Below are 11,520 nucleotides of genomic sequence, written 5' to 3'. Positions count from 1 at the left end.
TTTATTGCAATTTTGGGGGCATGTTTTTTTTTCCTGCAACCAGGTGGCCTCGAAATTCTGAAAAAATTTCAACTTTAGAACAATTTTGGGGCAGAAAGTGCAGATTATACTAATATATATAATAATAGTGATACTTATTGATTTATAATAATACTTTTACTCCTAATAAAATTAATAATTATAATAACGATTTTGACAATAATCACATTTATTTTAGTCCTTATTATTTTATTAGAGTTTCTTAATTATTATTGTTACTTAATTTTATTGCAATTTTTTTTTTTTTTCTTCCTGCAACCAGGTGACCTCGAAATTTTGAAAAAATCTCAAATTTGGAGCAGTTTGGGCTGGGAAGCGGGGATTTACCTGGCCACGGTGGTGGTCGCCGGCTGCTGGGTGGGGAGGATGTGCCCCCCCCGCAGGTGAAGGCCCATTTTGTCCGGGGGGAAGTAAAAATCCACCCATTGCTTCCTCCACCAGATCCTCGCGCCCTAATAAAAGTTAAAATAGTTTAAAATTGATGACATTGCATTTAATTTTAAAAATACATTTGATTTTAAAATTTGAAGGTGAAAGAAGTTCAAAATTGATGACACCGCATTTAATTTTGAAAAATTCAATTTAAATTGGAAAAAGGAATATTCATAGAAACAGACTAAAAATTGAAATTAAATTAAAATCGAAATTAAAATTAGAGCCTTTTAAAAGAGTTAAACCCCCATATACTTACGTTGGAAACTTTAAATTCATATAAAATGTAGGCTTTGTTCTCGATGGTACCTGAAATGTGGAGAAATAAAATCCCATTAAATTGAATGTAGGTTTTAAAATTAAATTTAATGCTATCAATTAAAAACTATTTTACCTTTTCATTTTAAAATTAAATTCAATTTTTCGAAATTAAATTTAAGGTCATTAATTTTAAAATATTGTAAATTAAATTTCATTTTTAAAAGAAATTTAATGCCATGCATTTTAAAACATCCTAAATTTTTAAGTCTTAAAATGAAATTTAATTCTAAAACTTAAATTTAATGTCATAAATTTTAATTTTTAAAATTTTTGTTAAATTTTTAAAAATTTTAAAATTTTAAAATGTTTATTTTTTTCAAAAAATTTGTTTTTTTCCTCCTGAAATCAGCTCCAGGGTTCCAGATGGGGCCCTGCAGATATTTTGGGGGTCCCCAGGGTCTCACCGGTGCTTTCTCCGTCGTCCCAGAAGAGCTCCCCGACGGCCTCGTTGTTGTCGTCCAACGCGATGATCAGCCCCATGGGATTCTTCCGGCTGCGGAAAAACAACCCAAAATGTCATTTGAGGGGGGGCAGGAAATATTTTCATTTTAAGAAATCAGTGTTAAATAAATTTAACTTTCATAAATTTAATAAATGTAATTTTAGTTAATTCAATTGTAATTAATTTTAACAATTTTAAATGTCATAATTTTAATTTTAACAAATTTAATTTCAATAAATTTCATTTTAATTTACTTAATGTTAATTAATTTAATATTAATTAATTGAAATTGAATAAATTTAATTTCAATAATTAATTTTCAGCAGGGGTTCAAAACTAAGAATTCTCTTTTGACGCCCAGTATCAAATAATGATAATAATGACTATTATGACAATAGTAGAATTTATTTTAGCCCTTCTTGTTTTGTTATTATTTCTTAATTATAATTATTACTTGATTTTATTGCAATTTTGGGGGCATGTTTTTTTTTCCTGCAACCAGGTGGCCTCGAAATTCTGAAAAAATTTCAACTTTAGAACAATTTTGGGGCAGAAAGTGCAGATTATACTAATATATATAATAATAGTGATACTTATTGATTTATAATAATACTTTTACTCCTAATAAAATTAATAATTATAATAACGATTTTGACAATAATCACATTTATTTTAGTCCTTATTATTTTATTAGAGTTTCTTAATTATTATTGTTACTTAATTTTATTGCAATTTTTTTTTTTTTTCTTCCTGCAACCAGGTGACCTCGAAATTTTGAAAAAATCTCAAATTTGGAGCAGTTTGGGCTGGGAAGCGGGGATTTACCTGGCCACGGTGGTGGTCGCCGGCTGCTGGGTGGGGAGGATGTGCCCCCCCCGCAGGTGAAGGCCCATTTTGTCCGGGGGGAAGTAAAAATCCACCCATTGCTTCCTCCACCAGATCCTCGCGCCCTAATTCCGGGGGTGGGGGGAGGGAGGAAGAGGAGGCTCCGTGAGTCGCTGCCACTTGAAATTCTCAATTTTAACTACCAAAATTTCATTTACCCAAATTATCTAGCAAAAAAATTGTCTATCAAAATTTTATCCGCCAAAATTTTATCCATCCGCCAAAGTTATCTACCGAAATTTCATCTACCAAAATTTGCTACCCAAATTGTCTACCAAAATTTCATCCACCCAAACTAACAAAATTTTATCTAGCAAAATATTATGTACCAAAAAAATGATCCAGCAAACTTTAATCTGCCAAAATTATGCACCAAAAATTTTATCTACCCAAATTATGTACCCAAATTATCTACCAAAATTTTATCTGCCAAAACTATCTACTAAAATTTCATCTACCCAAAATTATCTACCAAAATTTCATCTAATAAATCGTCTACCAAAATTTCATCTGCCAAAATTATCTATCAAAATTTACCTACCAAAATTTTCTCAACCAAAATTACGTACCAAAATTATTTACCAAATTACCTACCAAATTTTCTTCTACTAAATTACCCACCAAAAGTTTATCTGCCAAAATTATCTACCAACATTTTGTCCACCCAAATTATCTACCAAAATTATTTACCGACACTTCATCTAATAAATTATCTGCCAGAATTTCACCTACTAAATTACCTACCATTTTGTCTACCCAAAATTATCTACCAAAATTTCACCTGCCAAAAATCACCTACGGAGATTTCCACCAAAATTACCTACCAGAATTTTGTCTTCCGATATCACCTACCAAATTTTCATCTGCCCAAATTATCTACCGAAATTTTATCTACGGAAAATAATCTACTGAACTTTTATCGGCCCCAAATGCCCCGTTTTTCCCCCCGATTCCCCCCTCACGCACCGAGTCGTAGTCGTACCAGACGGCGTCGGGGACGTAGCCCTGGGTGACGTTCGCCCCCTGGAAACACAGAAACTTCCCTCAGGTTTCACCTCGTCGCGGGGTGGGGGGAGGGGAAGGGGGCGGTGCCCACCCGGTCCCTCTGTCCCCCCCATCCCCCCTCCCGACGGGACAAGGCGGGGGAGAAATCACAAATAACTTGGCATTTCCAAAAATCGTCATAAAATGGACCACGGGATTTCCTCTTTGTTATTTTTTTCTCCTCCTTTTTCCTCCTTTTATTTTCTTCCTTTTTTTTTTTTTTCCTCCTTTTTCCTCCTTTCTTTCTCCTTTTCTGCCCTATTTCTCTTATTTTTATTCTCTTTTTTCTCCTCCTTTTTTACTCATTTTTATCTCCTCCTTTTTTCCTCCCTTTCTCCTTCTTTTTAATCTCCTCCTTTTTTCTCTTTTTTTCCTCCTTTATTTCCTACTTTTTTCCTTCTTCTTTCTCCTTTTCTCTCCCTTTTTTTACTCATTTTATTCCCCGTTTTCCCCCCTCTTTATCTTTTTCTCCTTTTTTTATTTTCTCCTTTTGTCCTCCTTTCTTCTTTTTTTTTCTCTTTTTTCTCCTCCTTTATTTCCTACTTTTTTCCTTCTTCTTTCTCCTTTTCTCTCCTTTTTTTACTCCTTTTATTCTCTGTTTCCCCCCTTTTTTTCCTCCTTTTTCCTCTTTTTTTTCTCCTTTTTTCTCCTTTTCCCCCTCTTTGTTATCTTTTTCTCCTTCTTTATTTTCTCCTTTTGTCCTCCTTTCTTCTTCTTTTTTTCTCCTTTTTTCTCCTCCCTTTTTCCTTCTTTTTTTCATCTTTTTTCCTCCTTTCATTCTCCTTTTTTCTCCTCCTTTTTCCTTCTTTTTTCTCTCCTTCTTTTTTCTCCTTTTTTTTTTCTCCTTTTCCTTCTCTTCCCCTCCCCCTTTTCTTCCACCTCTTTTTTTCCCCCTCTCTTATTTATTTTGTCTCCCCTTTTCCCCCCTTTTATTCCCATTTTTATTTTGTCCCCCTTTCCCCCCTTTTTTTCCCTTTTTTCCCTATTTTCCCCCATAATTCCCCCCCCAAAAGCTGTTTCCGGTGCCCCCCCCGGGGAATTCCCCCCCAATCCTGGAGGAATCGGGACCCACCGGCTCGAGGACGGGGGTGATGAGGAGCCCGGACCCCCACAGGAACTGTTTGTCCACCCCCCACGTCTCCTCCTCGGAGTAAAACCTAAAAAAAAAAAACAGGCGGCATTAATGACCCTCATTAATTAACAACATCTTAATTAATATCGTCTTAATCCAACACCTCAAGGTCCCGGTCGCCCAGAATCACTATCGGGAAGAGGGGGAGGCCACTTTTCGAAATTAACTAAATCTGGATTGATTACGGCCGTGTCTGGGGGCGTGATGTCTTCGTACACTTCTGTCCCAGATTTCCAGATTTCCAAGAAAAAGAAAAGTGAGAAAATGAACATTTTTCCCTCTAGAATCCCTGCTGGAGAACCGTTTCATCGGCATTTTCAGGTTTTAACGATTCTCCCCCCAAAAACCTCCCCCAGGAAGGTGGTGTTGGGTGAAGGTGGGCGTCCGTAGACGTCGTGATGGGCAGGGTCTTCTCCAGACCAGGGGTGGGTCCAGCAGAGCCCCCCGAGGGCCTTCATCCCGCCCTTCCTCCTCCCCCCCAACCCCACCCAATTGGGAGGGTGGACTCACTCGTGGAGAAGGGGCCTCACCACCGTGTCCCCCTGGACGTGGGCCCGGTAGAAGAGGGTGTAGAGGTAGGGCAGGAGGGTGTAGCGGATGGTCAGGTAGTGCTTGGAGGACTTCACCAAAACCGAGTCGGCTCCGTAGAAGGCCGGATCCTGGGGCTGGAAATTAAGGAGAAACGGTGCAATCATCCTGGTTGGGAGGAACCTTCCAGATCCTGGAGTCCAACCATCAACCCAACACCAACCAAGCCACCGTGAAACCACGTCCCTCAGCACCGTGTCCACCTGGTTTTTGGAATCCTGGAGTCCAACCATCAACCCAACACCGACAAAGCCACCGTGAAACCATGTCCCTCAGGACGGTGTCAACCTGGCTTTGGGACACCTCCAGGGATGGCGACTCCACCACCTCCCTGGGCAGCCTCTTCCAAGGCTTCACAACCCTTTCCGTGGAAAAATTGCTCCCAATCTCCATCCTCAACCTCCCCTGGTGCAACTCAAGGTGGTTTCCTCTTGTTCCTTGGGAGAGTAGACCACCTCCCCCTGGCTACATCCTCCTTTGAGGGGGTTGGAGAGAGCGAGAAGGTCTCCCCTCAGCCTCCTGTTCTCCAGGATGAACACCGCAAGATCCCTCAGATGCTCCTCAGAAGTTCTCCAGACCCTTCTCCTTGGGCTCCAGACCCTTTTCCTCCTTCTCCAGACCCTTCTCCTTGGGCTCCAGACCCTTCTCTCCTCCTTCTCCTCCTCCTCCTCCTCCTCCTCAATTCTTCTTTTTCTTCTTCTTCTTCTCCTAATTCTTCTTCTCCTTCTTCTCCTCCTCCTCCTCCTTCTCAATTCTTCTTTTTCTTCTTCTTCTTCTCCTAATTCTTCTTCTCCTTCTTCTCCTCCTTCTTCTTCTTCTCCTTCTTTTTTCTTCTTCTCCTGCTTCTTTTCCTCCTCCTTCTTCTTCTCCTAATTTTTCTTCTTCTCCTTCTTCTTTTCCTCCTCCTCCTCCTCCTCCTTCTTCTTCTTCTTCCTCTTCCTCGTCCTCCTCCTCTTCTTCTTCTCCTCTTTCTTCTCCTTCTTCTTCTCCTTCTTCTCCTTCTTCTCCTTCTTCTTTTCCTCCACCTCCTTCTTCTTCTTCATATTATTATTTATTATTGTTATTATTCCTCCTTTGAGGGGGTTGGAGAGAGCGAGAAGGTCTCCCCTCAGCCTCCTGTTCTCCAGGATGAACACCGCATTCTTCTCCTTCTTCTTCTCCTTCTCCTTCTTCATATTTTTATTTATTATTGTTATTATGATTATAATTCCCCCCAACAGGGACCAAACTTGACGTTGATGACGATGCTCCTCAAGAACATCATTAACCCCTAACGAAGCCAGAACCTTTCGGAGGGAGGATTCCCCAAACTCCTACCCCCATTGGCCATTTAACGGTCAGCGACCGAATTTCACCCTCAGAACTGGCTTTAATGAAGCAAAACGGAACCGTCTGCCCCAAAAGGAGGGGTTTTTTTGGGGTGGGTTTGGCCACTTACGGTGCATTTCTCGGTGTTGTGGTTCCTGGAGAAGGGGTAAAAGGCTCCCACCTGCATCCAGCGGCGACAAAGCTCCTCCGTGGTGTTTTCGAAGAAACCACAAATGTCCGCTCCGATCTTAAAAGAAAACCAGAACAAACCCAAAAAATTCAATCTCTACCATAAAAAAAAATTCCAAGGACTGAGCTATTTTTTTTTTTCTAATTAATCCCTAATTTCTCACCACGGAAATCGAATCGTTCAACACGTTTCCCCACAGAGTCTTCCAAATCCCTCCCCCCTTCCTCAATTTACCCCTTGAATTTCCCTCTGGTCGAAACCCAGAATTTTTGAAATTTCTGGGATGCTTTTATTTTTTTTTTTTTTTGGCAGAATTCACCAGGTAAATCCAGATTTTTCTGTATTTTTCTGTATTTTTTTTTTGTCTGCATCCAAGGCCTGTAATTAATTTTTCAGCCCAGGATAAGCCCACAGGGAGTCAAAATAATTGAAATTTAGATAGAATTTCAGAATTTTCTGAGATACTTTTTTTTCGGCAGAATTCACCAGGTAAATGCAAAATTTTCTCTATTTTTCTATATATTTTTTTTTTGGTCTGCATCCAAAATCCATTAATTTTTCAGGCCACCATCAGCACACAGGGGGAGTCAGAATAATTCAAATATAATTTATATAATTCACTCTTGCATTTATCGATAATTTTTCTATTTTTCTATATACATATTTATGAATCCATAGTTACTTATATTCTTTTCTTATTATTTTTTTAGAATTCAGATAGGCTTAGACATAGCAGGTCCAGATCAGGTTATATGTTTATTATTTATTATTTATTTTATTATTTATCCATAGGTTATTTATATTCTTTTCTTTTTTTTTTTTAGAATTCAGATAGTCTTAGATATATCAGGTCCAGATCAGGTTGTACATTAATTTAGATTAATTTATATAAATTATTTGTGCATTTATTTAATTTTTTCTATTTTTATTTATACATATTTGTGAACCCATAATTATTTATATCCTTTTCTTTTTTTTTAGAATTCAGACGGGCTTATACACATCGGGCCCAGATGGGGTTTTAGGTTGATTTCTATGAATTTATTTAACTTATTTCTACATTTATTGATATTTTTTCTACTTTTAGAGAGAGAAGGCGTCAGAAATGGTTGTATTTCGTACGTAAGGGATCCCAAAAAGGCTGAATTCCAGCATCCCGGGGATGGACCATTTCATCTGGTCCCAGGAGGCCGTGTTGTCCCCCAGCCAGTGCCCCGAGTACTTCCCCGATCCCGCAAACGTCGACCGCGTGAGGAGGAAGCTCCGTTTGCCAGGAAACAAAGTTTTAATGGCTCTGAAAGGGGAAAAAAAAAAATTTGGGAATTAGGCAAAATCAAATAAATTTTTTTTAAAAAACGAGTTGATTTTTATAAAGTGAATTCCTATTAATTTTCATTTATTTATTCACTTTGATAAATAAGCGCCCTTAAGTTTGACCCGATGACTATTAACAAAATTAACAATTTTTTTAAATATATATATTCACCTTAAAGAATCTTTACGTTATTTTTTTATCCTGTTTGAGCTCCAAACAACAAATCTCTCCCAATTTTTGGGCTGGGTTGGCCACAAACACCCGCGCCCGAGGCCCCACGTCTCCTTTTCAGCTTCCTCCACTGAAAATCCAACACCAGGAATTCGAATTTTTGCTTCGAAATTCAATAGGGCTTTAAAAAAACAAGGCGATTTTCAAAAGCCCAGCTGCGGGACTTCAAATTTCGCTTGGAAAATTCAATTCCAGTTTAAAAATAATGTCATTTTTTAATGCCTGGCTTCAGTCCCCTGTTTGGAGCCGCGATATCAATCCCCGGAGCCAGTTCTTGTTGAATTCCTGAAAATTCTGAAATTGTTTCTCTAAGTAGCTCTGCTCTGCCCCCCAGTTCTTGTTGAATTCCTGAAAATTCTGAGATTGTTTCTCTAAGTGGCTCTGCTCTGCCCACTTTTCTTTCTTTTTTTTTTTATTTTTTTGGCCCAAAATTTTAAGGAGGATTCCTCACTCTTTGGTGGAGAGGGTCATGGAGTAGCCGTAAAGGTTGTGAACGTCGTATTGTCTCCCCCAGGCCTGCACCGCGTCCATGCAGATCGTCTTGGAAAAGAGGAGTCGATCCACCACGTCTGAAGGGTATTTAAATCGATTTAATTCAATTTTTTTTTAAAAAAATTAAATTTCATCAAAAATTAAGTAATTAATCAAAAAACAACAGTGTTTCTCTTTTTCTTCACGCACATTCGGGAAATTTTGGCCTTTTTGCTGCACATCCTGGGAGTAGAGGGGGGTGTTAGACACCCTCCCCGGGCTGAAATTTACCAGAATTCACCCCCCAAAAAAAGAAGAATTTTGAAGGAGAAGAACATTTTTGGAGAAATTTTGAAGAAGAAGATTCTTCAAAATTCCTCCAAAAGAAGAAGAATTTTGAAGAAGAAGAAATTCTTCAAAATTCCCCCCAAAACAAGAAGAATTTTGAAGAAGAGTGACAACATTCTTCAGAATTCCCCTCAAAAGAAGAAGAATTTCGAAGGAGAACATTCTGGCATTTTTCCACTTTCAAAATTCTAGAAAAAAAAATAAAATAAAATAATTCCCCGGTTGCTGCTAAAATGCAGCTTCGCTGACGGGGGGTCGTGGGGGTAGTTTTAGTAGTCTGAGGCTACTTTCATTAAATTTTATTGAATTTTATTAAATTTTTAAGATTTTATTAATTTTTTTTTTTTTTTTTCCAATTTCATCAGCTTAATTCCAGCCCCAGGACTCATCTGGGACACAAGGAAGGACTCACCCCAAATCCACACCCCAAATTCCTGAATAATTTGATCTGGCCATGTCCCAGGAGCCATCAAATTCCCGATTTAATAAAGAATTTAAGTCTTTTACCTCCTTGGGCAGTAATTCACAAAAAAATGTAGATTTTTTTTCGTGTGTTTTTTTTTTTTCCCCCCTAAAGACGATGGACTTACGGGGTGTGAAAGGGGGGAAGTTTAGGTCGTTCTGTTTACAGCCATTAACTGAGCCCGCGACGAAGCTGGAGACTTCGTTCATATCCTGGAAAAAATAAAAAAAAAATCCCAATTCAAATTTTAAATTTCAAATTTTATGTCATCCTCGCAGCAACAATTCCTGGGGTTTTCAGCCCAATATCTAGTCACAACCCCCCTCCCCCCCACAGCAACTACAACTCGAATTCCTCCTCCAGGACGTTGATTTACAAAGTAATAAATAATTTTTAAAAATAGAATTTTGTTTTGTTTTGTTTTTCAAAATAGGGTTTTCAACCCAAACTGGAGGAATTAAGTGTTAAAACTCTTCCCAAATTCTGAAATATGAACAAAACTTACCCGTTCTGGCCTGAGAAAAATGACCATAATGAGTCAAAGCCCCAAATCCTACGGAGGGCAGCCTTCTTTATAATTTTTAAAAATTTAATTTTATATATTCTGTAATTTCAATAAGTTTTAAATAATTTTTATAAAAATATTTTGTCCTCCAAAGATACAGTTTATTAAGATTTAAAGTTGGGGTCGTTATTACGACTGGTCCCAGTTGGTTCTTGGATAAATTATATTACAATTATTGTATGATTATTATTATTATTTTACGTTATATTATATTAAATCAAATTTCCAACAAAACCCAGAAAATCAAGAATTGCACCCAAACACATCGAAAACACACCCAATAAAACACAGAAAAATATATGCAGAAAATACACAATTTCCCCCCAGCATTTGAGGTTATTTTGGGGAAAAGTCCCTTGAATGGATCCAGGCCCAACCCCGGAAAAAAATTTTGGGGAAAATGGGGAATTTTGGGGGAAATTACGTACGATCCAGATGCCGTCGTAGGGCACTTGCTGGTAAAATAATTGACATTCCTCCACCCACCATTTGGAGCTCTCGGGGTTGGTGAAATCGGGGAAAACGGTGGTTCCTGGCCAGACCTGCCGTCAAAAAAAAAAAAGAAACACTCAAGAAAAAAAGGGAAATAAATAATTTTAACCATCGATGAATTAATATGAGTTTGTCTATCAATTAATGATTTAATAATGGTATTAAATAAATTACGATCAAATCTGCGCTCAGAAAGAGGCCAGAAAGTGGGTTTGTAAAAATATTTAATTAGAAATAATGAACTAATTAGGATCTGAAGTCAAAATGCTTTTCGAATTATTGAAGTTTTACCCAAAAACCTAGAAATGTAGGAATTTTCCCCTTGGAAACACAACCCCCGCCATTGGCTGCTCGAGTCCCCCCTCCCTTCGAAATCCCTCAGTTTTGGACAAATCAAAAGGTGAAGAAAAACAAAATTTGAAGAAAAATGGATTAAAACCAGGAAAAGCCAAAAAAGGGAAGATTCAGCCCAATTTGGAGCGGGCAATTACCTGGCCCACAACTGGCGTGACCCCGTCGGACTCGTTAACCCAAACTCCTCGCTTTTGGCCCCGTTCGTAGGCGGGGTAGGGGGAGCCGTCCACCAGAGGCTCCTTGCTGATGGCGGCATCCTAAAAACAGGGAAAACAACCCAAAAGAAACCGATTTTGGGGTTTTTTCCACTGATTATGTAGAGGCCGACAACTACGTGGGACGATGTCTTGTGTAGTAGTATAGATATTGAAATATATAAATATAATAAAATAAGTAAAGAAAAAAGGGGGAAAAAAGGAAAGGAAGAGGAAAGAATAAAAGGAAAGATTAAAAGGAAAAAGAAAAAATTTAAAAAAAATGGAAAAAATAAGAAAGTGAAGAATAAAAATGGAGATAAAAATAAAGAAAAAATAAAGAAAAAAGTCAAGAATAAATGTAAAGGATAAAAGTAAAGAAAAATGTAAAGAATAGAAGTAAAGAATAAAAGAATAAAATGAAGAAAGGAAGGAGAAAAGTAAAGAATAAAAGTACAGAAAAAAGCAAAGAATAAAATAAAGAAAGAAGTGAAGGATAAAAGTAAAGAAAAATTAAAGAAAAAGTTAAAGAAAAAAGGAAAACATAAAGAAAAAAACCGAAACAGTAAGAATAAAGAGAAAAGAAAAAAGGAGAGAAGAAAATTAAAGAAAAAATTAAAGAATAAAAGTAAAATAAAAAGTTAAAAGAAAAAAGTAGAGAAAGGAGAAAAGTAAAGAATAAAAGCAAAGTAAAAGCAAAGTAAAG

The 11,520-nt window shown here is 37.5% G+C and overlaps 1 protein-coding gene across 1 annotated transcript in view; it reads right to left on the bottom strand.

Annotated features, from left to right (window-relative positions):
- The window catches only part of LOC106893773 (maltase-glucoamylase, intestinal-like), a 54,342-nt gene that overhangs the window by 29,481 nt on the left and 13,341 nt on the right, over nucleotides 1–11,520 (bottom strand). The window contains exons 7-18 of the mRNA XM_014951983.1: nucleotides 10,758–10,877; nucleotides 10,203–10,316; nucleotides 9,337–9,421; nucleotides 8,379–8,496; nucleotides 7,504–7,675; nucleotides 6,322–6,438; nucleotides 4,806–4,960; nucleotides 4,236–4,320; nucleotides 3,086–3,142; nucleotides 2,060–2,184; nucleotides 1,197–1,285; nucleotides 731–780 (exon numbers count right to left, since the gene is read on the bottom strand). Coding sequence (XP_014807469.1) covers nucleotides 731–780; nucleotides 1,197–1,285; nucleotides 2,060–2,184; nucleotides 3,086–3,142; nucleotides 4,236–4,320; nucleotides 4,806–4,960; nucleotides 6,322–6,438; nucleotides 7,504–7,675; nucleotides 8,379–8,496; nucleotides 9,337–9,421; nucleotides 10,203–10,316; nucleotides 10,758–10,877 — 1,287 coding nt within the window. The remainder of the gene's footprint in view (nucleotides 1–730; nucleotides 781–1,196; nucleotides 1,286–2,059; nucleotides 2,185–3,085; nucleotides 3,143–4,235; nucleotides 4,321–4,805; nucleotides 4,961–6,321; nucleotides 6,439–7,503; nucleotides 7,676–8,378; nucleotides 8,497–9,336; nucleotides 9,422–10,202; nucleotides 10,317–10,757; nucleotides 10,878–11,520) is intronic.

This window comes from Calidris pugnax, unplaced genomic scaffold (assembly GCF_001431845.1).
Source record: "Calidris pugnax isolate Ruff unplaced genomic scaffold, ASM143184v1 scaffold239, whole genome shotgun sequence".
Lineage (NCBI taxonomy): Eukaryota > Metazoa > Chordata > Aves > Charadriiformes > Scolopacidae > Calidris > Calidris pugnax.
The sequence above is the reverse complement of the archived record's forward strand: the minus strand, read 5'-3'. Positions and strand labels throughout refer to the sequence as shown.